Source organism: Triturus cristatus, chromosome 9, assembly GCF_964204655.1.
Source record: "Triturus cristatus chromosome 9, aTriCri1.1, whole genome shotgun sequence".
NCBI lineage: Eukaryota > Metazoa > Chordata > Amphibia > Caudata > Salamandridae > Triturus > Triturus cristatus.
In genome coordinates, this window is record NC_140592.1 from 732,385,000 (window position 1) to 732,412,838 (window position 27,839).

At 45.2% G+C, this 27,839-nt stretch overlaps 1 protein-coding gene across 6 annotated transcripts in view; it reads right to left on the reverse strand.

The window, feature by feature from the left end:
• The window catches only part of LOC146798638 (neo-calmodulin), a 269,893-nt gene that overhangs the window by 215,582 nt on the left and 26,472 nt on the right, over nucleotides 1-27,839 (reverse strand). For 5 of the 6 annotated variants that reach the window (XM_085625959.1, XM_085625960.1, XM_085625963.1 and 2 more), the window contains one exon: nucleotides 12,092-12,235. In XM_085625959.1, coding sequence (XP_085482085.1) covers nucleotides 12,092-12,235 — 144 coding nt within the window. Of the gene's footprint in view, nucleotides 1-278; nucleotides 3,127-12,091; nucleotides 12,236-27,839 lie in introns of those variants that run through there. The other variant, XM_085625958.1, reaches the window with a different exon arrangement.

Below are 27,839 nucleotides of genomic sequence, written 5' to 3' on the forward strand. Positions count from 1 at the left end.
GGTGATCATCAGAAGTCCTCTGGGACGTGGCCAGAATACTGAGTCAGGCTAAGCAGCTGAAAGCGCACAGCAGACCAGCAACGAACTGCCAAGAGTCACTCCCAGCATTGCATATGAGCTGATCTGAAGGTTGTTGAGACTGCATACAGGGGTGGTGGCAATACAACACAGCTGTTGAAGAACCAGAACATTTTGGGCCTGGCGGCGCTTGGTACGCCCAAAGTCTCCGGAGTTCACCTGCTTCGCTACACAGAGACACGGGACACTCTGTCGGCGTTAGAAGATCAGATTTATTTAGCTGCAGCTAGTACAGTTATCCTAGAAGTACACAAAGTAGGTTCTCAGGAGACTGCCACTTCACTCTGTGGCGCATCAGATTAAATATTATACAATACACAATAATTAACGAGACACACTCCCAAAGCATATAAGAAAGAGCCAATAAGGAAAGTTAGAAAACAGAGCGGAACCAATAGGAAGAGTTCGAAAACAGAAATATCAGATGACTCGAAAAGACCTCTCCTTCAATGGTGTTTGTCACCCCACCCTCAAACTGATAGATTAACAGATTCATAACTAACTTACAGGTGGAGAGATACGTTTGTGTGTATTGGAGGACAGTCGTGAAACAAGAGAATGCTAGCAGGAGACAGTGAAGGACAGTCGATAAGATAAAGTCAGGAAAGAATAGTGTGAGCCAACAGATAGTTGAAACAGGGATTAGAAAAGCCAGACAGGGATTAGTGTACTCGGCTAGTTCTACACCAGCTTTGCAAATAGAGGCCGAGGACATATTTTGACACCAGACTACAGAAAAAGCAGAATAGACTTTGTTCGCCATGCTGCCTGAGTGATGGCAACACAAAATGGCGGTGGGTCACAAAATGGCGGGTCGATTCGATCGTGATCGAAAATCGAAGTTCCTCAGACCCTCCTTTTGCCAGAACTCAGGCAAGATAGACTCATGTTAATCTGAGTCCACATCAATAGCCATGAGGTCATCGAGCTGTTGCTGTAACATCATTCTTATATTTTCTGTTACTTGCGGCTTGGGTTTTGGGATGCACATGGTGGCACAAAGATCACAGATAGCGGGACCACAGTGCATACAAAGGCAACAGGAAAATATAATGGTCAGAATTATACCAAGGAACGTTAATGCTTTCCAACCCCATTTGGACAGTAGTCCCCAAAACCATTCCATTAAAGACCAATCTCCTTCGTCTTGATGAATAGACTCGGAGATTATGTGCAACTTGGAGATAGCTTGGTATACTGTCGGAGCATCATTAGGAATTAAAATACAGCAACTTGACCCGATCAATTTGCATACTCCACCACGATCAGCAAGAACAAAGTCTAAGGCAATTCGATTTTGCAAGGTCATAAGACGATCAGCCTGTAGTTCTGCCGTGATGTTATTTAAGGCTCCTACAGTGATGTCTATTGTAGTCTCTACGACACGGACCAATTGCCTTATATTTCTGCTGTTAGCCATTGGACCCCAGAAGGGAAGAAAACCTTTAAGGAAATCTCCTCCTTCTTGTCCTGCTGTATCCTTTGAATCAATAATCCCTCTGCTGTATCTGGTTTGGTGATGATTTGCGGAAGCAGTGTAAGTAGGGGGAAGAAGGAAGGCTATATAACAAGTACCAGAGAAACCTGTTGGTAACCAAGTATAAGCTCTGTTGTAGCAGATGAAATAGGTGCCTTGAGAGGGCACTAAAGGAGGCGAGTTCTGAGAGGAATAAACGTACGTGTAAGAGCAGTTATTCTTTGGTGTAGTGTCAGAAGTGCGATCGTTTATCTGTAGGCAGAAGTTACCCTGATGTGGTATAGTCCAGATTGGTGAAGACTGTCTCTTTCCTACCTTAGTACTGAGACTAGACATGTATTGTGTGACGTTCCAATTAGTGTATGCCTTTCTTTCGTCAATGGAGATTTTGCTGTTCTCCATGATTTTAGCCATAACTACCATACCCTTAATCAAAGAACTATGACTAAAATCTGGATAACTAATTTGGGTACTAATTGGTCGTCTGAATTTGCTTTGATAAGCGTTAGAGAAGATAACGAAGTAAGCCCAAGAGAACCTTCGTGAGAGAAAGGAAGAACTAGGTAGGGCATTCCTTTCTCTGTGGTGTGTGGCATAAGACCACACACCCAACAATCAGTTGTATTAATCACTAATTGGTGTTGATGTAAAAGTTGGACAAAGGAATTGTTATAATACTCAGTTCTTCTGACGAGTTCATGTGGAGGAAAAGTATAGAAGAGGTGTGGAGAGGTAGTAGAAGAAGACAAAGAAGAAGAAGAAGAAGAAGAAGAAGGGGAGGCATCTTTTGGCTGCACAGCATAAATTATCCAACCAATAATCGCCAAAACAATACATAACGATATAGAAACACATAAAGTTATACTAAAACGACTGTACATTATTTTACAAGATGCTTTCTTCATTTCATCTCTTCTTTCTTTATTACTCAGTGTAGTTTCCATCTTACTAGTGGATGCTCACGGCAATCTTCCTCAATCACTAAAGTCACGATGCTCTACCGTCCTATGACACTGAAGATCCTGCAGACCTATTGTCACAACTCAGGTCGTGACCAAGACTCCTACCGTGACCCTGCAACCGAAACAGAATACTACACAAAAGAGGAGAAAGTCTTAGGTGTTCTTGGGTCTGGGCCTGAGATTGTAATGTCTTTTCCCCGGAACACTCTGATCCTGAAACAATGTTTGTGGTTCAGTCGTATTTAGGCGACGATGCGATGGAATTGCTTCCTGTAAAATGTCGTCGTCCTCTTTCTCAGACAATGTCCCATTCAGGTGTGCATCGCTAAAAGGCACGAATCGTGGAGTCTTTTCGATTTCACAGTCGCCAACACCTCTGCGAACCCACTGATCAAAGGGCAAAGGCACTTTCTTACAATGCACACCGTGAATCCAATTTTTCTTTCCTTCAACTTTGACTGCTGTCCTTGTGGTTAATAACACCATACGAGGCTCCCGCCACCTGGGCTGTAGATTATTGGACCTCTGAAAGTTCTTCACGCAGACCCAGTCGCCTGGTCGGATGGAATGACCTGGGTCTGCGGAGGCCTCTGGCAAAGCACTCTGAACCTGTTGATGAAGAACACGCAATTTAGTCGTAAGGTCATGCAAATAAATCAATCACATTGGATATGGCAAGTCTGAGAATTTCTTAGGACGAGGTATTCCCCATACGTTGGCCGGACGGCCAAATACCACTTCATAAGGGCTAAGTCCCAAACAAGAGTGTACTGCAGTTCTGGTGGATAGCAGAGCTAACGGCAAAGCATCAGGCCAATTGAGTCCTGTACTTGCTTGAACCTTCGCTAATTTCAACTTCAGGGTCCCATTGTAACACTCTACTAAACCTGCTGACTGTGGGTGATTTGCCGCGTGGAACTTTTGCTTGATGCCAAGACCTGCACAAACTTTCGGCATAACTTGGCCAACAAATTCGCTCCCATTGTCACTCCAGACAATGCGCGGTAAACCAAACCTAGGGAAGAACTCTTTCAGAAGAATTTTAGCCGTGGATAAAGCAGTGTTGTCCTTTAAAGGATATGCTTCTATCCATCTCGAAAAGGCGCATACTACCACCAGAACATATTTGAGGTTGTTGCACCGCTCCATATGAATATAATCAATTTGCAACACCTCAAATGGATATGTCGGAGGAGCAAAGTGACCTGCTGGAGTTGGGGTTCCCTTTCCCGGGTTGTACATTAAACAAACAATACAGTGCTTTACTACATTGTCTGCACATTTTGGGATGTTCCCATTTTGCCACACTGGAGCTAGAAGTTTACAAATGCCTTTTGCACTTAAATGGGCTGGACCATGTGCCATAGTAACCACTGGGAGAACATAGGCATCTGGCAACAGCCAACGTTGATGTTCAGATAATTCCACCCAACAACCCATCTCATCCAACATTCCCGTACTTTCTTTCCACTTCCTCATCTCACTCTCTGAAGCCTCTTTCTGAATAGCTTTTACACTTTCCACTGTATTCTCACACATTCCTCTCTCTCTGACCCAATTCGCAGGACCTGCCACAAACATTCAACTCGTTGAATCTCTCGCTGTCTTCTTTGCTATTTCGTCTGCAAATGCATTTCCTCGTCCAACATCATCTGTAATCTTCTTGTGTGCACTGCATTTCACTATCGCTATTTGGGTGGGTAAGACAAGTGCCTCAAGAAGATCAGTCACTATCTGACCATGTTGTATTTTGGTGCCATGGGAAGTGAGGAAACCCCTCTCCCTCCAGAGACGCCCAAAATTGAACGCCACACCAAAGGCGTATTGACTGTCAGTGTATACATTCACTCTTTTCCCTTTTGATAATACACAAGCTCTCGTCAGTGCTATCAATTCTGCTGCTTGCGCTGAATTGTGTCTAATGCGTGCAGTTTCAACAATCGTATGTAAGGTAGTTACAGCATAGGCTGAAACCGTATCTCCATTAGACATCTTAAAACAAGAACCGTCTACCCATAGAGTCCCATCTGGATTCTCTAGCGGTGTATCTCTCAGGTCAATTCTCCCTTTTGTCTCTTCCTCAGTACGGAAGAAACAATCATGCTGATCCTCAACACTCTCCTCATTTGGAAGGGGCAACAAGGTAGCTGGATTCAGAGTATTACATCGTTTGATGTGTATATGACTAGCTAGGAGGGTCAGCTCGTAACCAGTTAAGCGAGCACTTGTAAGATGCTGCGTTTTCGTTCTGTTTAGCAAAGTATCCACTGCATGTGGCACCATGACAATGAGAGTGTTATCCAACACTATTCCAGCAGACTGTCGGATAGAAATTGCTGCTGCTGCTGTCGCTTTGAGACAACTGGGCAATGCTTTAGCTACAGGATCCAGCGTAGCCGAAAAATAAGCACATGGCCGCTGTTTGTCTCCAAATTGCTGCGCCAAAACTGACAATGCGCAACCTTCTCTCTCGTGAACATAAAGCGTAAAAGGCTTAGTGTAATCTGGAGTGCCTAGTACAGGAGCAGAACAGAGAGCAGTACGCAAGTCAGTGAAACTCTTTTGGCACTCTTCAGTCCAAGGAAGGGGCTGAGGCGTATCTTTTAAAGTGAGTGCCAACAAAGGTTTGGCTATTAGTGAGAAGTTAGGGATCCACTGTCTACAATAAGAAGTGATACCCAAAAAAGCACATACTTCCCTTTGCGTGGATGGTACAGACATTCGTGCAATCGCCTGAATTCGTTCTGGTGTCAGTCGTCGTCCCTCCTTTGATAGGAGATGACCCAAGTAGGTAACCTCTCGACAAACATACTGTAGTTTGGAAGGTGAAACCTTGTGATTCAGTTTAAACAAATGATATAACAATGCAACAGTGACATCTTTACAGATATCTTCTGAATCAGCGGCGACTAACAAGTCGTCCATGTATTGGATAAGGGCAGCACCAGACGGCAAGTGAAAAGTATCAAGATGACATTTTAAAGCTTGACTGTAAATGGAGGGACTTTCACAGTACCCTTGTGGTGCGCGCTTAAACCGGAAGCTTCGGCCTCCAAGAGAGAAACCAAAAATGTCCCTACTCTCTTCTGCAATGGGAATACTGAAGAAGGCATTCTTCAGATCAATATCAGAAAACCAAGTCGCTGTGGAAGGTATCATTGTCAACAAAGCAGTGATATCTGGAACAACAGGAAATTGTGGGACAACAATTTTGTTTACTTCCCGCAGATCAATTACGAAACGATACACAGGAGGCTGAGAAGGATCAGTGCGTTTAAGAACAGGAAGAATAGGACTATTGCATGTGTTACCTCTTGTTTCTTCAACCACACCCTTCCGAATCAAGTCATGAATGATTCCCAAAAGCGCTTTCTCACCTTCAGCAGAGATTCTATACTGTGGGATGCGTGGTAATTCAACATTAGGCTTGAGAGTGACAACATAAGGCGGAATCTCAAGACAACCCACGTCGTTCGGACCCGTGGCCCAAAGCGCTGCTGGAAGAGAAAGCAATTCAGGAGGAAACTGATCTTTGGACAAATACATTGGGGAGACTAATTTCTGTCCTAGAGTAAGATGAACGCCAGAAGGAGAACAATATATTGTAGCATGCATTCTTTTCAATAGGTCTAGACCCAACAGATTTTCACCGCAACCATTCGTTAACAGAAGTGGAGCTTCCAAATCATAAGGACCAACCGAAATAGGCAAAGGGCAAGAAACCGGATTATGAACAGGGGCGCCAGAAAATCCTACAGAAACATTCGTTAAGCCAGACAAAGGTGCCCCAGGGAGTTTAGAATGAATGATAGAACTTCTCATTGCTCCAGTATCCAGAAGAAATGGCTCTGAAACACCCATTGTAGTGACGTTAACATAAGGACCATTTTGATCTACTGGGATTGGCACAACTCCCTTACTTTGTCCATGGCTGTCCTAGTTAGCATGAAGACTCTCATTCTCGCCTTCGACATAATGGTCTTCATTATAATACTGAGTAGACCTCACAGTTTGCTGATCAAAGTAGTTCACGGAATTGGGAGAAGGTAGGGCACGCTGTTCACGAGTAAAGAAATCAGAGACACTTTCATCTTTCTTTTGTTTGCATGCTGCTAGTTTATCCCAGTTAACTCTCAGTGCAGGCATCATAGTTTTCATTAACGTGATGATTCTACCAGGAAGTTCCGAGATCAGAGCGTCAGGTTTTGCGCCACCCACTTGGTCTCTATCTGTATTAGTTATAACATCCCAAGTAGCACCTAATTCTTGTGCGTGATCCTCTCTACGAATCTTAGCCCATATTGTCTGTGGGACTACATTACCCATTAACATATCAATATCTGCTAGATTCATAATACAAGCATCAATTGTTTGCGATAATTCTTTGTAATAGCCTGCAGGGTTCTTACGTGGATCTGGTAGAGTCTGCTTAAGGGCCAAAACTTCAGACCTCTTCCAAGGGACATGTACCCATATACGTTGAAAATGAGCAGGAATAGGCGCATTACCGCCTACAGCCGCAACTGCCTCCTTCCATACTGGAGGAACCTCTCTCATAGGGTACTTTTTTGACGTCAGTTTAGCCGACGGATCGGAATCAAGAAAAATCTGAGGAAACAATAAGGTTTATAAGAGATAAGCGTCCTTACAGCTTCCTCAACTTTGGAACCTACAATAAGTCCTTTTTCAAAATTAGCTTGAGTATTTAATAGATCTTGTGAGACCGGACTCGAACTCATATCCTCCCATTCTTTAATGAGAATGTCGCACATTACATTGAAAACATATCTTTGCGTAGGCGCATTCCATTGCAAAAAGGTAGGCATAATGTCAAGCACATTATATTGTGGACCCTTCTTGATCCATCTTCGTGCAAGAGAGTCTAGTTTCTCTCGTTCCTCAAAATCTGGGAACTGACTACGAGATTGTCTTCGAGCAAAAGCCGGAGACATATTCAAAGCTTCAAAGAAAGAAGTTAAAATACCAGTGACAGAGTCTGTGAGACGCTTACGCACAGACGGTGAATTAGACATTAGAACTGGAGACAGAGTATTAGAGGAACTGACAGGAGAAGAACTGGAAATCGCAGGAGGAGCAGAAGGCAAAGGAGAGCTAAGATCAGGGGATGAAGGCAAAGAAGTTGAGACTAACGGAAAAACCGGCAAGGGCGGTAATACTGGAGGAGGCAAATGCTGAAGAGCCGGAACTGGCGGAGGTACCACTGGCAGCTGAACAGGCTGTAACAGCTGAGGTACATTGGCATTTTGCGCATAAGGCGGAGGCAACCTCAATAAATGGGACATTAGGGGATCTTCTTCTATATCTTTCTTATTATCAGAAGGAGAAACAGGCAACACCGGATAGAATTTATCTATCGCCATACGATGTTGTCTTTCTGAAATTTCAGTCGCGTTATCAATTTCATCATTTTTGAACTGTTGGGCAGCCTGTATAATTGTCATACCCTGTGCTTTCCTATCTCGTTCTGCTTGTTTAATTTCTTTCTGTTTGGCTTCCTTACGCCAAAGGCGGAAAGAGTCAAACATTGCCGGCCGGGCTTTTCTTTTGAACAAAACTGTTTCCAAATTATCTAGCACATCTGGATCGAAACTACCGTGTTCTGGCCATTTGAGAACACCATCTTTCTTCGTGTATCGAGTCCATGTCTCATTAAAGGCAATGGGGCCGATACCATGTTTCGAATAGAGATCATATGTGGGAGTTCCAACCGAAGGAATCGGACAAGAGTCCTCAAGTCGGGAGTCCCTATTACGACCAAGACAACAAATTCTTCCAAACATAGTCAGACCAGGCATCTCAAGATATTTCCTGTCTGTTCACAAACTTCAAGGGAGTAAAACTCAGTTTACGCAGCACAAATTCACTTACCCTCGGCTTTGTCTTTTGCAAAAAACAAATCTAAGATACCTAAGGACATAAAACAAAGAACCAAATTGTGGGCGCGACCCACGAAGATACTTAACTAAGGCCCGTCTATCGTCTCGCCTTACCATACATCATCAAAGAATGGGCCAAAGCAGGGCGGCAGTCAGGGCAGCGGTCATCAGTAGCCGTCAGGAAGGAGTAACCGCGCTGCAAAAGACCTTCGGACCACTTTCGACATACAGGGGTCCCTTAGTGTGGCTCGCGAACCCTTAGGAATTTTCTTGCGGGGTTCCTCACGACCTTCGGGCAGAACCGGTACCACTGAAGCCGGCCCACGTTGGGCGCCAGTTGAAGAACCAGAACCTTTTTGGGCCTGGCGGCGCAGGGTACGCCCAAAGTCTCCGGAGTTCACCTGCTTCGCTACACAGAGACACGGGACATTCTGTCGGCGTTAGAAGATCAGATTTATTTAGCTGCAGCTAGTACAGTTATCCTAGAAGTACACAAAGTAGGTTCTCAGGAGACTGCCACTTCACTCTGTGGCGCATCAGATTAAATACTATACAATACACAATAATTAACGAGACACACTCCCAAAGCATATAAGAAAGAGCCAATAAGGAAAGTTAGAAAACAGAGCGGAACCAATAGGAAGAGTTCGAAAACAGAAATATCAGATGACTCGAAGAGACCTCTCCTCCAATGGTGTTTGTCACCCCACCCTCAAGCTGATAGATTAACAGATTCTAACTTACAGGTGGAGAGTTACGTTTGTGTGTATTGGAGGACAGTCGTGAAACAAGAGAATGCTAGCAGGAGACAGTGAAGGCCAGTCGATAAGATAAAGTCAGGAAAGAATAGTGTGAGCCAACAGATAGTTGAAACAGGGATTAAAAAAGCCAGACAGGGATTAGTGTACTCGGCTAGTTCTACACCAGCTTTGCAAATAGAGGCCGAGGACGTATTTTGACACCAGACTACAGAAAAAGCAGAATAGACTTTGTTCGCCATGCTGCCTGAGTGATGGCAACACAAAATGGCGGTGGGTCACAAAATTGCGGGTCGATTCAATCGTGATCGAAAATCGAAGTTCCTCACTGTGGATTTGTAAGAAAGGACAAATTAACACAATTCCTGCTCCACACCTATCACATGCCCAAGGGTGGGGAAGCTGTATGGTCTTTTGCCTGACGAGTAGGTACTTGGGTGAATACCACGTTAGCTCGCACGAAAACGGACCACGGAAACAAATTCAGCTATTTCAGTTTAGAACCATTATTCTGCTGCTCTGTGGAGGATGGGTGAGATTATTAGGAGGCAGGACACACTAAGATAGCAAAACGACATATGAGTGGGATCGTAGGTACTTGTTGACATTTGTACAATATTTGATTGGGATAATAATGGTCAATTGGGGGTTAGCCATTTTGCCACTACAATTTCTATTATGACACACATGTACAAATACACCAAAATTACTTTGAATGTAAGGGAAAGTAATAATGTGGCCAAACGCTATAAAATAGACTCCTTTCAGGAATAAAGATGGCACCATGTGGCTGTACTCCAAAATCACTTGACACACTAAGTTCTTAGACTTAGGAGAAGATGGAAGGGTCAAGCTCTACCACATGAAATACTCCATCTATGCAAGGGAGGCAGTAATATGGGAGAGGACCACAGTGCCTTTCACGCCAGACTAGAGGTAGGCTGATGTGCTTTTGCAGGTGGAAGACTAGGTGGTCAAGATCTGCTGATAAATATTGTATAAACAGCCAACAACGACCATACCACATTCCTTGATGCATATTGTACATCACATCCTACCCGCTCTAACATCCTCTACAGTGGCACAAACTACCACAGCGGTCACTGTCTGGATACAGAAAAGGGAGTTACATCATTCATGGTGGACCTGCAATCCTACTGTGAGGAAATACTCTTTTTACTCCCACTTACACTACTTGCAAGTCCGAGTCAACTAATTCTATTGCAGTAAAAATAACGAATACCTACACTAAACATTACCTGACAACAACCTCAAGACACTGCAGTTCCAAAGGGCTAGAGATAGGATGATAATCTATTCTGGAAAGATACAGTCAACAGCGCTAGAAAAGATAGCGTTCGAGGTTTGATTGAAGTAAGACAAGCACTGCTTTAGAGAGAATAAGGTGTCAGCCTTGGATGCATTACACAGGTACCTCACAACTTTTTAGATCATAATGCAGGAGGACGGAATGACCAGAGGGCATTTTCTGGCACACAGAAGGTTAATCGGGACTATAAAATCCATCTAGAGGGATGACACCTTAGCAGAGTCACAGAGCAGCGATATCAGGAGTCTGTTTCTGACTATGAGAAACAGTAAAGGAGAGGTACCCATAGAATTGGAGTCAAGTTACAATTCAGGAGAGGACACTCCAGAGTAAAGGTGATTAAGACTGAAGCCATGTCTGCTGGACCTTATGCCTCGCATGGAAAAAAGAAGCATGTAAATAAGTTTTCTAGACCATGCTCTGCTTTTAGTAGAGAAAGTTATTGCCTTGGCTTGACGACTGACCAAGGCCCCAGCAACTGCCAAATGGCTACGAGTTACATATTGGAATGAATTAGAGGGAACAGTTTTCAGTGTCGAACACACTAGGGATGAAGTGCAGCCAGCACACATGTAGCCTGGAACGCAATACAATACACTGCATGTGTGACAGCTCATTCTAGGTGATAAAGAGAACAGAAGGCCACAGACGTAAAGAGAAGCCGTTCCCTAAAAATCTGCTCCACCATTTCTCACAGACCATATATTGGCTTGAGACTTCCACACTCTGCTTCTTACTTGATGCAGAACATTTACCTAGTTGTTAATTATCAATTCCATAACATTTTCACTTTATGAACTGCAGAGCACTACAAGGGGGTGCCACAAAAAAGCACTAGCTTTAAATAGACACATTCTATTTGGTGCCATCTGAAAAAACATGAACCGAAAGTCGAATTTTCATCCGATTGACTCACCAGTGTTATAGTTTTACTGAAAACCAAACAAAACAGATGTGGGGAATACTTTGTATCGCAAGAAGTATTAACAGAACTGACAACTAACTTGAGTGACTCAAAATATGTGTTGGAATCAGACGCAGAAAATTAGCTTGGCAAAATTTATTTTCGAAGAACCATTAAGAGAAAAATGGCATAAAGCTTCTGGTTGCAGAAACGCAGGAATCGAGACTGGGCAGAGGAGAGTAGGGCAGTAAAAGTGTGTGTATAGACTTCTGAAGGGCAGCATATCAGACCGAAGGAGCGACAAGCGCGGAATTAAACATGTTTCATAAAATTGCAAACAGGCCTGCGGGCAGAACATTATCAGGCTACACGATGAGTCTGGTCCTTGGAGAGGGGTAGTACGCTTAAGCTGCGCCTGGCATGGCGTTGATATAACGAGGTAATAAACCATGAGCTAACTCAGCATTCCTTCTATGAATGCTCATAGTTCTTGGACTTGTAGATTTGGCCGCAAATAGGGTATGAAGTGTCAATCTAATAGATCTTTGCTGTGTTAACCAGCCTGCTCACGGTTTGACTAAAGCACCTGGCTGCCAGAAAGGATAGTGTACCAGACTATTTGATTATGCTTTTCCTTTGACTCTACAGTGGCAACTGGTAAAAGGGGAAGAAACCAAACACTCACCATTTGCATCGACCTCATTGATCATGTCTTGCAGCTCTGCCTCAGTGGGATTCTGTCCCAGCGACCTCATCACAGTGCCCAGCTCCTTGGTGGTGATGGTGCCATCGCCATGCTTGTCAAAAAGGCAAAAGGCCTCCTTGAACTCTGGAAACAGAAATCGGACATTTAATGCAAAAATCAGATTATGTAATAAAAGTAGCAGACCCCACTAGACTGTTACGTATAAAAGCTATTCAGCTTCCTTAAAATCAGTAAATTAGACTACCGACAGCTTTTCCAAAGTCTCAGATTTGGATACAATGCTTCATAAAACCGGACAATTAAGCTAAAAGTGTGCCTACATCAAAGGGGGTTTCCTAGATTCCCCCCCCCCCACTCCCATGAAGATAAGTGGGTCTAAGGATGGAGAGAACAGTGTATGTGCAGCCTCCAGTGTCCGGAATGGACTTCAGCAGTCTCATTCAAAGGCAACCAATATCTTGATCAACATATGTGTAACCCACACATCGCCCACACAGGTAATACTGCACACATACTGTCAGAGGCCTTCCACACACATCCAAGACTTGAAGTTTAAGGACCTCATTTGGATGGAACTGCTCAGACAATATGCAGTCCATCCCCTGCCCATCATAGGGGTAAATGTAAAGAGTCCTGACGCAACTACAGATTATTCTGCTACTACTGTGATTCCTCACGTAGTGCGAGTGGAGTGGAGTGGAGAGTCACCAGAAGTATGGCATACCCTCTTGTTCAAAGCCCAGCTCTGGTGTCCCGCCTCCAAAAAATGCGAGTACCTCCAATAAACGTGTATGGCTGTGGAGTTCATCGGGAAAACATGCAATGCTTTGCAAAGCCATGCTGAGGCCTTTTGTGTACCTTAATTATTCAGTAAAGCTTTGTTCCCTTGGCCTCAACTTTACACTGTTCTTTGAGTGTCTTGACACTCCATATTCTCAACTCAAGCTCTTTGATTTCCATAATCAGATACCTTTCTACTGCAGGATATATTAAGAGCTGAAAATATTGCACTACAATATGTTTTCTAAGACGCAGGCTTTGCTCGCACTGCTAGCCATCATCATATTCGGTTCACCAGATCACAAAGCCACAGGGGCCTAACTACTCTCAAGGAGAGGAAACTGGCGGGCAGGGTAACCAGCACTCAAGAGACCAAGTTGGCAACAGTGTCTGACTTGAGCTTCCCGTCTCTTTAGTAAACATGAGTGAATAGACAAGGCATAAATAGAGGTTAGCATTAGTGAAGGGTCTAGGTACAGTACAACAGTTGTAATAAAATAAGACTCTTTCAAAGGTTGTAATACAACACTTACTGCGTACACGTTAAATATATTTACAGTATAAACAGTAATTTGAAAATAGAAAGCACACAAAATAATTCTCAACTCCAGAGCAATAGTACAATGAACATATAATGTCACACCTAGAAAAGTATTCTCAGATTGAAACTAGTAGTCAGATAAACCAAATCTTTACCATACTATAGAAATTAAACAAGGGTTTGGTAAGGTACTACAGACACATGAACACAAGGTTTACAAACAACTAACATACAAAACACTTTAAACAGACTTTTGTTAAAGAGGATTATAGTTTTGCCACCAAACATTTTCACAAAGTTAATGTCATGCAAATAACTAAATAGCACAAAGCTAAGTGAACATAAAGGCAAGTGAAGCTGTTGGTATATGCAAACAGAAAAAATTAAATTTGGGGAGAAGGGTGGGAGGTCATGTTATGGTGGTAGGAGTGAGTGTTTGTGGAGACTTGTACATCAGGGAGGTACGCCAACCTCGGGGATTCAAGATTATAACAAGTTTAACAGCCCTAGACCATCAATGGGCTTAGAATAAACCACAAGAGGTCTCTGGCTACGTCTAGCAGGCTACCCAACCGGGTGCTGGACCCATCCTTTTAGAAAGGTATAGGAAACAACAATGAAAAAAGGGTAAAAATAACAGATATTGGTTTAAGCAGAGAGGCGTCTTCGGCAGGCTGAGTCAAGTCGTTCCACATGCATGCGTCAACAGTCAATGGATCTCTAAGGTAACACATTTTCATCCCTGGAGAGAGGTTGGGTGTGCTCACTAGGGGTACTTAAATAGCAGCATTTGTCTAGCTTAATTCTTCAGCAGCCCTCCCTAGAGTTAGTGGTGAATGACACAGCATCATAAGCCTCTTTGGACGGGTTGGGTGCCAGCTGACCCTTCAGGCTTCCTCCTGGAAGGAAAAATAAGCACAAACCACCTCCGCCATCAGTATGCACCACAGCAACAGGGACCCTGCAAGTCCAAGTACAGGGAACACCAACTTATATTTCCAAAGCGAGGCATTTTGGCAAATGCGAACTGCCAATCAGTGTCTAGAGTGTCCTTCAAGTTCAAATGGTCAACTAATTACACTCAGTTTTTCCCCCAAACAGGCATCTGGATGACCCTTATCTCTGAATGCAATGCAGGGATACCCGGACTATTTGAAGAGGCACAAGTAAACCTAGGGGGGCTGCTCTGATGGAAAGCTTTGTGGATTCCCCCTCCGAAGACTTGCTCCTTAACAAAGAAATCAGAAAGAAGTGGGTTTGGGACTGTCCTTATAATAAATATTGCACAATGGTATTTTTACATCAAAGTTAATGTATGTGAAGTCATGAGTTACACTTTACAGGTGTACCAATACGTCTGCAAAGTCAAGTCAAGAACTCTAATATGTGATAAATGTTACATCTGGAATACCTGCGCAAGTAACACTTTGCTTCTGTTTATATATAAAGAAACAAAAGCAACATGTTTCTTATTCTGTACCCATCTATTTGTAGCTTAAAGTGCTGCATACCTTGGCATCTAGTGTTGGTTGCAATTGTTTGCAATATGTTTCTTATAACACATCTTCGGTCTCAAGAGATCGTGTCACTCCTCCCTTAACCTACAATGCACCAGGCCAAAAACCTCACCTCAGAATGTTTGCCCCAGTGTATAAATAAGTAGCGTGGCAAGACGGATTAGTGTACTATGCACTGTGACTATGTAAAAACCAGCATCTTTGATCATTGCTCACTTCCAGGGAGACATATGTGTGCATGTTAATACAAATAGATAGTTACAGGATAAGTAAAAAAAAATCCATTTGTAGAATATGCTGCCATAAATGCACATATCCTGCATACACTAAAGCAGCTCCTCCTGTAAGCAATGGCTAGCAAGTAGATTATGTAAATGTGTGGAACAAAGTTCTTCAACGGTTTGGCCAACCAAAGCCTCAGGTTGGGCTTGAATATCCACACAGTTGTGCGAACTAAACGTGTGTGGTGTTGGCCATGTAGCATGGATTGTTATGGATTGTTACCTAGAAGGCCACGCTTGCTCCTTCATTCTAGTGAAATGTGCTTTGGGAACAGCATGCGTTTTGCTTTACCGTACCATGTCTGTATGCATTTTACTATCTATCTCGCAACTCCATCTTTCGAAATGGGATTTCCGAAATGAGTCTACAAAATAAACAGTTGCTTAGTCTGTAGGATGGATTTTGTCCTGTCCGTGTAATAGTTCTGTGCTTTTTTGACATCTGTGTGCAATGCCCTTATCGTCAATATTGCTGGACATAGGAAGAAGACAGGCAAATCAATTGCCTGACTGATACACAAAGGGGAAATTATCTTATGTAGACACCTTGGGTTTGGCCGGAGGATGACTCCCTATGTGAACTTATATGCAGATGTTCTCCACTGTTAGTGCTTGTGGCTAACTCTCTTTGGTGAAGTTATTACAAATAGAAAGGCTACTTTGCACAACAGGAATTGCAGGAGTGTAGCAGCTCACATGGAATTCCCTTAAGTTGTATAAGTACAAAATTAAGGTCCCAAGTATGGGCCATTCGGGTTCTAAGAGGGATATCTTTTTTTAAGCCCCTCCATTAAGGCTTTCACAACAGGTACTTTGAACAGGGAAGGGTGTTCCCTGTTTTGCATGTATGCTGCTACCGAGCGAAATATAATTGAACAGAAGTGTCTGCCCTTCAAGCTTCCTATAGGTGCAGTAGATAAGATAACAAATGATATTCAGCACTGGTGCTTCAAGTGTGTCCTACCTGTTTACGTAAGCATGAATGGACCAACCTTTCCATTCTGCATTTAGCACACTTGTGTGATTGGCTTAAGTGGTTTGTGCAGGATTTGCATACATTCCTGAAGGAGTTGTAAATAACCAAACTCTAGGACCTCGGGTGCCAGGTTGTTAGGTTCATTCCTTGAGGTTTGGATGTCCGAGTTGACCATTATGCTGTGTCAAAAGGGCCGGTCTCGTGGGTAGTTTCTTGTGCGAGTGAAATAACTCTTCCAGAAGCATTAAACACAGAGGCGGTCTCACCCACGGCAGCGAGACTAGAATGAGAATCAGAGGTTTGTCTCATCTTCCTGACCACATCTGGAATCAGAGCAGTGGAGAAACATAGGCAATGCTCCCTTGCCAATTTATCCTTAGTGCATTGTCCATGGACTGTCGATGCGGTTATTTTAAGGTGAAGTTTAGGAGTTTTGCCTTTTTGTTTTTTGTTATCATCATCATGTAGTCTTTATTATCGAATAAATTCATCATAAAAGACAATACAATATAAAAAGAATTCCATACAGATAAGAGGTAAAAACATTTCTAAGTTAAACAAGATAAAAACAGGATAAAACACGTCATTGGGTGCCTTTATGTCTTATTTCTAATTATCCAAACCCAACCTAGGAATTTGGCCACAGCAATTACAATACATTCGCTGGTATCAAATCTTAAGATTCTTAGTGCCACAAACCCCACCCTAGTGCCCATGTTCCGACAGATGGGTTTGAGCCATTTCGCCCGAGGGGCTGCATAGGCCGGGCAGGCGAAGAATATGTGACCAAGAGATTCAACACAATCAGTGCACCAGCGACAGGAATCACTCACCTCACCCTTCCAGCTTTTGGTGAACAATCTGGTAGGTAGGGAGCCAACCCTTAGTTGGTGATAGAGTTTCCTGTCACTGGACCTACTAATAATATCCCAGTAGTCTTCTAGAAGTGGGACATTTTTCCACTCAAGGAACCTGCCGGTCAAAGACTCTGCTAGAGTTAGGGTTGACTGTTTCTGATGTAACTGAGACCAGTAGAGACTTTTGAATAGCTTTTTGGGTGGGAAAGGATTATTTGCAGGGTCGGACCATAGCTTTCCCAAACCCATGGATTCCAATAGCAAACTAACTTGCTTGAACCAAACTATGTTGCCGGAACCCAGAAGGGAGCGAACATCCAAAAATACCTTAGCATAAGGAGCTAATTCCGGGGTGGTCCACAGTCTTCTCCAAAGGGTCAAAGGTTTGAACCGAGCAATGTCTTCAATTGAACGACAACCAAGATCCAGTAATAGTGGTCTCACTGGAGTTGAACTAGGAAGGCCCGTGAGGTTTCTCAGAAATTTATTTTGCACCTTGACCAAAGGGGATAGATCAGCAAAACCCCAGAGTTCTGCACCATATAGAATCGCAGAACTGGTCCTGGAGTTGTAAATCTTGATTGCTGGACCTATCCTTTTTGTCTGGGACTGTCTCTGTTCTTTTACCAAACTCCCTGAAAGCTGAACAAACTTAAGAGATAAAATATCAATTTGGGGCTTCCAGCTCAATTTGTTTTCAAGAACGATCCCCAAATAGGTCATAATGTTCGTACGTTCAAGTGTTTCACTATTCATCGTAACATGACCTGCCACGCTTCTTCCTTTGTTAAAAACCATATATTTGGTTTTGGAGACGTTTACTTGCAGATCATGGTCGAGACAAAAGGTGTCAAATATATTCAAGGCCGCCTGTAACCCCATCTGAGTCTGAGACAGTAATAGGGTGTCATCAGCAAACATGAGCAGTGGGATCTTGGTACCACCCAAGGAAGGGGCGTCAGTTGAAATAATGAAAAATATTGCACAACTCTATTTATGAATAACAAAAAAAGAGTTGGCGCTAGGACGCACCCTTGCCTGACACCCCGATTTACTTTAAATTTATCAGTGACCTGCCCTTGGTCCCCCCAGCGGACTTGGGCAAAATTATCGTCGTGCAACCTGATAACAATGTTTAGAAGGTCGACGGGCATCCCTAGTCCAGCTAAAGCCCCCCATAGTTTTGTCCTGGGAACTAAATCAAATGCTGACCGAAGGTCAACAAAGGCGGCATATAAAGTGCCACCACCGAGATAGACCGTTTTCCAAACGATCAGTTGAAACCTAAAGACCTGATCAATGGTACTAATGCAAGGTCTGAACCCAGCCTGCAACGGCGATATAATGTCCTCCAGCTCAATCCATGACTGGATTCTTGCCAAAATCATTCTAGTGATGATTTTTTGTATCGAGTCGATTAGACTAATCGGGCGATAATTCCCTGGGCACGAGCGATCACCCTTCTTAAAGATGGGCAATATCTCGGCACCTTTCCACGATTCAGGGATAGCCGCCCCCTTAGCTAAAGCGGTGGCCAAGAAGGCAATATAGGGTACCCAGTTACTATAATCAAATTTGAAAAGATCCGCCGGGACACAGTCGATTCCCGGGGCCTTTCCACTAGGAATCTTACTTAAAGCCGTCTCGACTTCTTTACAATCGAATGAAAAGTTTTGGAGGATGGACATATCCCGAAAAATTAGGGGGATAGTCTCTTCAGCCAGATTGGTATCAGAAAACTGGGACTCAAAATGCTCCACCCAAATCTCAGGAAGAACATGGTTTGAGGGAGCCTGCGAACTCAGGGAATTTCCCCACTTCACAATGTGCCAAAACTTGGTCAGATTTTTTTGTTTGCTGGCAACTAAAAGATCATGCCAATGATCGTTATCCCATTATTGTTTGGCCAGAACTTTGGCCTTACGGTAGTTGCCCCTAGCTGTTCTAATATTGACCATGCTTTTAGATTTAATAGCAATTTTTAGTTTGCCATAAAACTCTCGGCACGATTTGTTGTACCAATGGTTGCGCTTGGGTTGGATAGATTTCTTTACTTTACAAGGTTTGGAGAAAATAGCCTTTAGACCCAAAAACAAATTTTCATGAATAAGCGTGGTCTCCCCGATAATAGCTTCTTGGTTTTGGAGAGAGTGAAAGGCTTCCAGCGCACCTGAGACTTGCAAACTAATTTCAGCAAGTACGGCACTGTCAATAACTACCCTATCCCAACGCACTCGCCGTAGATTATTGGTAAGGAAAACATCTGCGGTAACTATCAATCAATCAATCAATCAAGACATTTATATCGCGCACTACTCACCCGGAGGGGTCTCAAGGCGCTTGGGGGAGGGGGGTCTGCTACTGCTCGAACAGCCATGTCTTGAGCTGTTTCCTGAAAGCGAGGTGGTCCTGGGTCAGCCGAAGGTGGATAGGCAGAGAGTTCCATGTCTTGGCCGCCAGGTAGGAGAAGGATCTTCCTCCGGAGGTGGCTCTCTGGATGCGAGGGACGGCCCCGACGGCGAGGCGCGCGGATCGTAGCTGGCGGGTGGGCGTGTAGAAGGTGAGGCGGCCGTTGAGGTATCCTGGGCCCAGGTCGTGGAGAGATTTGTGTGCGTGGGTGAGGAGCCTGAACGTGATCCTCTTGTTGACAGGGAGCCAGTGCAGGTCTCTCAGGTGGCTCGAGATGTGGCTGCGTCGGGGGACGTCTAGGATGAGTCGGGCGGAGGCGTTCTGGATGCGCTGAAGTCTTTTCTGAAGCTTGGCTGTCGTTCCGGCATAGAGGGCGTTCCCGTAGTCTAGTCTGCTGGTGACGAGGGCCTGGGTGACCGTCTTCCTGGTCTCGGTCGGGATCCATCGGAAGATCTTGCGGAGCATGCGGAGGGTGTGGAAGCAGGATGAGGAGACGGCGTTGACTTGTCTGGTCATCGATAGGGAGGAGTCCAGGATGAAGCCCAGGTTGCGTGCGTGGTCCGTTGGTTTTGGTGCGGTGCCTAGGGCTGGGGGCCACCAGGAGTCGTCCCATGCGGAGGGAGATGGTCCAAGGATGAGGACTTCTGTCTTGTCCGAGTTAAGTTTCAGTCGGCTCATGTTCATCCACTCGGCGACGTCTTTCATCCCTTCGTGTAGGTTGGTTCTGGCGGTGTCGGGGTCACTGGTGAGGGAGAGGATCAGCTGGGTGTCATCGGCGTAGGAGATGATGTTGAGGTTGTGTTGGCGTGCGATGGCCGCGAGGGGCTTCATGTAGACGTTGAAGAGGGTGGGGCTGAGCGACGATCCTTGCGGGACGCCGCAGATGACTCCGGTGGCCTCAGATCGGAACGGAGGGAGGCGGACTCTCTGTGTTCTTCCGGCGAAGTACGAGGAGATCCATTCCAAAGCCTTTCCTTGGATACCGGTGATGTTGAGGCGTTGGACTATCTCAGTTGGTTCGTTACTGCGGACTGTACGGGACAGAATGCTCAACACTAAAGGGTTGTGGTCGCTCTCGGGGCGATCTAAAATCACCATATCATTTAGAGTAGACCAGAACTCCACTTTGAAAAGGGCATAATCAATTCTGCTGCGTCGACGGCCATCAGAAAAGGTGTCACTACCATTTTTGTCTGAGTTGGTCCGTCCGTTAGCTGCCCTAAAGCCGCGCCCCATACACAGACTCATCCACTGGATAGCAGATTCGGTCCACTTCTTGATGGGCGGGAGGTCGAGGGGGGGAATATTCCAATTTGCATCCACTTCCATAGTAAGTGAATCCCAGGCAGTATTCAGAGGCTCGAAACAGCAGTTCAAGTCCCCCACTATTATCACATTAATACCGGGGTTAATTGATTCCAAAAACCTATCTAATTGTAAAAAGGTATTAGAACCACGACCACCAGGTAGACCCCTGTTATAAACATTGATAATCATAATATCTGGGTCATTGTTGAAGTGCATCAAAATTATCAGGATATCCGGACTGTCTATGGCCAGTTCAATAGGTCTACACTTGAGGGTTTGCCTAACACAGATACAGAGACCTCCCGAAGGTCGGCCCCTTACCCCACTGATGGCCCCTTTATGAAAATTAATAAAGCCAGGAGAGTATACCGGGTCCACTGCCCACGTTTCCTGAAAAACCAGGATGTCAAATTTGACCGCCCAGGAAGACCACTCAACTATTGAGGTTTTACTCCTTAAGCCAGCAATATTCCACGAAACCAAGATAAGGAGGGAGGGGTGGTCGTTATCAGCTAATAGTTGGACCTGATGCGAGACCTGAGGGGCAGTGTAATTTGCAATCTTGCCGGGAGCTAAACACTCATGCTCACCAGGGCAAGATTCTATGTGCATAAGATTAGGTCTGTCATAACGGAACATACTAGCGTGTGGTGCTATCACTAGGTCAGTGGATAAAGGGCTCACATAGTTTGTACCCTGTGAGTCCTCAGGAAAATCCAGAACTAACGGAGGGGAATTTAGATTACTCCGTGACACGTGGGAAGGAGTACATACAATGTTAGGACACATACCACCAATACCCATGATTCCCTCTGTAAAACAACTACAGGTTGTGTTCCCCAAACAAGCAGAATTACCAAAACCATTTGCAATTCCACTAGCACAGCCTGAATTGGTATTGTTGTTAGCCAGTCAATCTACCCCTTCCAAACTACTCAAAGGGCCAAAATGATTAGACAGAGGGAGATGGAAGTCCGATCTAGGTGGACCTCGAAAGCCTCTGATGACTCTTTCCCATCCAGCTGGCTGGGCGTAACATGCCTCACGGGGGGCAATATGGAAAAAATACCTCAAATCCAAGGTGGATATTCCTCTGGGGGACATGGTGTTGGAATGACAGCATATGTGCCTCACAACTCTAGGGTCCCTAAAGTTAATAATAATGCAATCACCCTCCACATCCTTTGGTTTAGTGCCTAGCCAACTCACCCTACGTACGAACAAAATTTCTGCACGAAGGTTGAGGTGCAAAGACCTGTTGCCATTAAGCCAGTGAATCACCTTATTCTTGAGCTCACTATGGAGCTCGGTCTTGTCATGGGGGATCCTCAGAACGCCTGCCAAAATTACTGTATAAGGTAGTGACTCAGGAGGAAGGTTAATGCAGGGGTGGTTGGGAGGCGAGCCAACATACTGGGGATCAAATGGCCCTACTAAATTATTGGTCTCCTTATTGGGAACATTTGTAACCAGCTTGTTCATCCTACCGACTCCTATAGATGTATGAGCAACATCCCCGGCAAAGTCCAAGACAGGAGTATTAACAGGATCTTTGGGTACAGAGTGATTAGGGAGTTTGCTAGCCGGGGCAGGGGGAATAGTGCCATTTGGGACGATCAGTGCTTTAACAGCAGTGCCAGGGGATGGTATAGTCCTGGGACCTAGTGGGGTCACTAAGGTTTTTTCCAAAAGAGTCGCATTGGCAAGCACAATACTTTCCAAATTCCCAATGGTAGTAATGAGTTGCTTGACTCTCTCGTGTATCGGTACCAAAAATGATTTTAGCAGTTGTTCGAGGGTTTCCAAAAAACCATTAGGTGATGGGTTTGCACAAGACTGGCTGGATGTGGTCTTGTGCAAAGGGCTGACGTGAGCTGGAAAGATACTACGGGAAATAGAGGATTGGGGTAATTTGGGTGAAATAGCGGATTTAGACACTTTGGCACGTCTACCCTTGTTTACCACTCCCACACGTTTTCTTTTCCCTATGATAGGCTGAGACGTACTTCCCTTGTCCAGAATAACATTAGGTGATTTTTCTGTGGGGGGCAATAGGGGATTAGAACTGGGTTTCACAAAAGGGGGTCTGGACTCTAGGATGGATATGCTATCAGGGGTGGTATCTAGAGTACTGTAATTTGTCATATCCAACCCCACAATCTCGGTACTAGGCACCGGGACAGAGTCGGATTGGAGCAACCGACACTCAGGGGAAACAGCTGACATAATTTTACTGAGAGAGGATCTCTTGGCCGTTAAATCCATGGACAATCTTTTTTCCGTTAGAATAATTTCGTGCTCAAGGACACGAACTGCTCTGGAAATAAAGTTACCAAGAGTCCCTGATACGGTGCCCCCTGTACTGTCCTGGGCAATCTTTCTCCCATACCTTAATGAAGTCATTTTCTAGCGTACCGTGTGTACTGTGACTACAACAGCAACAAATATTGACAGCCCTTAAACACACAATATATGACTAAGACTAACACACGCTTGGTGTAGTCACAGTATCAAAACAAAGCACCACGGACTAAACAGCAGATGCACGGGGAAATATCACAAAGTCTCGGTTAATGATATGCTACCAGGATCACAGTTGTTGGAGGGGTGGCCCGGCCCGGCCTCTACTGGCCACGAACGTCCACAAACGGTCCCGCCCTTGTCCCGGGCTTCTCCCGGAGCGCCACCGCGCGCGACCGCGTTGCGGGATGCTGTGATACTTTTATGCAAGGAACAGCAGGGGCAGGAAGAGGGCACAGCTGAGCGTGGTTACGGGGCTGCTGGTCCTCGCAGTCCCGTCCGGATTAACCTCCCGCAATCTGTCCGCAGGGCCAAGGTTCCACTCTCTTCACCAGAGCGAAGTCACGAAAGGAACACAAGTACTGCACGAAGCACACCACACTCCCTCCGACTACGACCGGCACCCCGTTATTACGGTGGCGGTCATATCTATTGCAGATGTGCACCATTTTTAAAAGTGCATTTGTAGTACTTGATTATTCAATTCCCATTCCAGGACTTGTTGATCAGTCCTGCTTAGCAAGTCTGGAAAGTCATTTTTCACCTGTGGTATATGCTCTGCCAGGAGCTGAATTAGCTAGCAAATGTTCCATTGCCAAATCCTTTGGGCTAATGAAGACAGCTAAGTAGAGGGAGCAAACACTCCCACCCCCACCCCATCTTGTTGTCTGTCTTTACAAGGATTGTCTTGACCCGAGTGTGCGAATTGAATCGCTGTCACCTGGGTAAATAATTATCAAACCCAGGTACCCTGAACAGTCAAATGTTTGAGATGTGATCCTTACCCCATGATGGAGATGTCTGTGGTAATGGTCACCTGCGATTGAGGGCCAAGAAATGACCTGCCCTGCAACAAATTCTTGTTTTTCCACCTCCACTATTAAGAATGTGTTGAACTCTGGGCAGTATCATCACTAGATCTTTCCAAAGACCCTCCATTTATGACCAGTGCCTCCAGAATACACTCTTGCAGTGGACTTGTGTACAATCTTGCATATGAAGATGTTTGAAGCCATCATCTCCAGCAATTTCAATACGGTCCTCACTGAAAGGGGACATGGTATCTGAAAAAGAGGTAACAGCCTTTGGAATGCCACCACCCTTTCTTGGTTTGTGTAGGTTTTCCTTCTGATGGCATTTAGCACAGCTCCTAGAAAAGGTTGGATTTGTGGCTCTACATGAGATTTTCTTGCTTAGAGTGTCAACCCTAGTCTCTGTAACAGAAACACTGCTACATGAGGGAGTGCTAGGCCTTGTCCGCTGCTGCTCTTCATCGGTCAATCGACTAGTTATAGGAAGAAGTGTATTGCATTTTTTCACAGATGTGCAGCCACACTGCTAAACATTTGGTGAACAAGAGTGGAAACCTTCAGAGAAGATAGAAGGATACTTTTCCTGCTGTTTGCACTTTATTTAGAGGCAAGGCTCCAGAAGTACAAATGTGCAGAAAACCTATTGGGAGAGAAGCACCATGAAATTATGCAAATTATAACAAATACTCCACACTATTGAAGACACAAAGCAAAGACAGCGAGGCTAGTAGAGAGAAGCACTGGAAGGCACCAAGCAAAGACATGCCATATAAGGTGAGCACCTGGTGTCAGACCTTGATTGGCTCCCTCCTGCCGCAGTAGGGAGGAACCGAAACAAGATACAGCATGTATACAGGATGGACTGAGGCAAACTATGCAATGTGGCACTGGAGTGATGGGTGAGAGAAAGGTGAACCAAGGTGTGGCTAGGCAGAGTTTGTGGAGAAGTAGTGACAGCAGAGTAAGAATGTCTTTGTTAAATGAATGTGGTCAGCTGTACTTGTTGCATGATATACATAGTGTGTGAAAGTGTCTCTTTTGACATGGTTAGCCCCCATCTTTTTGCCTGAAAAATGAAGAGGTTTTGATTGAAAATGCAAAGGGTCCCTGCCAACCAGGTCCCCTGTGCCAGAGCTCCTCTAAAACTGTACCACAATTGGCACTTCAGACCCCTCTGTAAGTCCCCAGTAGATGGTACCCTGGTACCTAGGACATTGGGACAGAAGAGGGTCTCCTAAGGACCCGTCACCAAGGCCATGCAAACTGCCACTGCAGCCTGCATACATTGGTGCAGAGAAAAACTACAAAGTCGGCATAGCACACTGCCTGTGCACCATGCCAAGCAGCAATGCCTAAGGTATAGGCAAGTCACCTCTCTAGCAGGCCTAACAAGCCCTAAGGCAGTGTGCACTACTATCTCAGGTGTTGGTATCTCTGCAGGAGCAGATATGCCCCTACAATATTTAAGTTTACTCTTAATATTGTACGTGCGAATGAAGCTATAGAGAGTACATGGGCTGGAAACTGACAACTCAGTTCCCCAGAACCATGATGGCTTTACTGAACCCAGGAGTGCTTGGCACAACTCCTCTCAATAAACCCACACTGATGCCAGTGTGGGATTTATTGAAACATGTACCAAGAACCCTGGTGTGATCTCTGACTGCCTCTTCACAGCCTGCCACCACCAGACATGTTTCTGGACCCCTGGGTCGAGACCCCCTGCTCTCTGAGGCCAGAAACAAAGCCCATCCTGGGCAGAGGTGTAACACCTTCTCCTCCAGGATGAGCACAGTGCTCAAGAGGGAAGCTTCAAAGGCCTTGCCACCTTTGTAATGAGACCCCCAGCCTCTGCTGCTAGCAGCAAATGACAGCCCCCGGTTCAAAAACCCACTTTTGGCTGGAGAACCGGTGGGAAAACTTAGGGAGGAAAGGAGGTGTGCCCCCCTTTGCCAACTCCACCCCTCAGGTGCTGGAGGAAAGCGAAGCACATATTTCAGTGCCCACCATCTTGAAGACGGTGGGACTTATCAAATCATGGCTAGGACAATGCCCCCCCTTTTTAGAGGAGGGTGGCAAAATAGAGGGTGTAGACACCCCAAGTAAGGAACCCATTGGTCCCTACCAGTCATTCCCCTGTAACACCCCTAAATCTAGTATTTAGGTGACACCCCCAGACCTTGAAATAAAATTCCTGATGGTCTAAAAATAGCCGGACACTACAGTGTCGCACCAGCAGAGAAGACTGCAGACACCAACTGAGCTTGCCCCAGCCCTACCGGCCTGTCTGCAGCCCTTGACGAACCTGCGCCAAAAGATGATCCGCCCTGCAGCCCAGCGACCTTTAGAGCCTTGGAAGGACTGCCTGCCTTCGACAAAGATCAAACTCTCCTATGGACATCAGAGCTGTCCAGAAGAAACCAACTTGAAAGAACAAAGACCTCTGCCAGAAGGAACTGCAAAACCACTGCCGGGCCCACCTCTGCACCAGACACCCACAGCCCGAATCCAAGTGGCTCACCGGTCCTGTAAAGGTTCCCCAGTGCTTCTGAGCAAGGGTCCACTGTGGGCTAACCCCTGCTGAACTCCACCTCGACACCTACAGCCTCAACTCGAAGACTCCCCCTGACCGCGACTTGTCCGGTTAGACGTTGACGCCTAAGGATACCCCTGCATCCGAAGCGCCTGGGCTTTGGGGAGCGTGATCAAAGGTGTACCTATGTCCGCTAGCATCTCTACTTACCTGGGCTGATGTGGGTTTTCTTCGTCTGGGCTCCTGGGCTGAGCCTGCAGCCTTTCTTCAAAACTGCTCTCCCCCATTGGTTTGCATTGGGTGCCCGACAATGTGCTGGCACTCTGCACCCGGCTGCCCCTATGTCACTGAGTGTGTAAATTTGGTGCTGCTCTGTGCCCCCTGTGCTTACCTTAACCCCCAGAAACTGGGTTACCAAACCGTGTTACTCACTACCCCCTTTCTCCATTGGATAACATTGGCGCCAGATTCTGAGTTTGAACCTTGCACCCGGCCACCCCTGTGCTGCTGGAGGTGCAGATTTGCTACGTTCCTGAAGCTTGCTTGGTGCAGATTCTTCATCCTAAAAACCAAGGCTAAGTTGTATACTTACCGGCAAAACCGCATTCTTGTTTTCCTCCCATTGGTTAACTTTGCTGAACTGAAAATTGCACGAAGTGTCCACTTTTTAAAGTGAAAAGTATTTCTTATGAAAAAAGTACTTACCTTTTTACGTATTTCTTGGTCTTAAAATAAATCTTGAAAGAAGCTTATTTTTATTAAATTGGTGTGGATCTCTTTTTTGAGTAGTGTGTCATTTATTAATCACTGTTTGCATAACGAATGTCGTACACTCCTCTGTGTTAGGCCTAAGGCTGCTCGACCACACTACCACAAATAGAGCACTTCGGGTATACATTGAGCCCTGTACACTTCTGAGGGAATCTCTGGACTCTTTGCACAATATAACAACTTAGTGGTATATCATATAAAGAGCCAGCTTCCTAAACAGCCTGTGCCAGAACCGACTCAGGTGCCAATTACGATCCGGTAAAAATAATCCCCGTACGACTCGTATCCGGTCTTTTTACCGTACGAATTGTACAAGTGCCGTACAAACTGCCAAGTACGATTCGCATGGTAAAAAGTCCATACGAATCGCATTGGGAATTATTCCCCGCACGTCCGACACCTCCCCGGACGATTTACCGTAC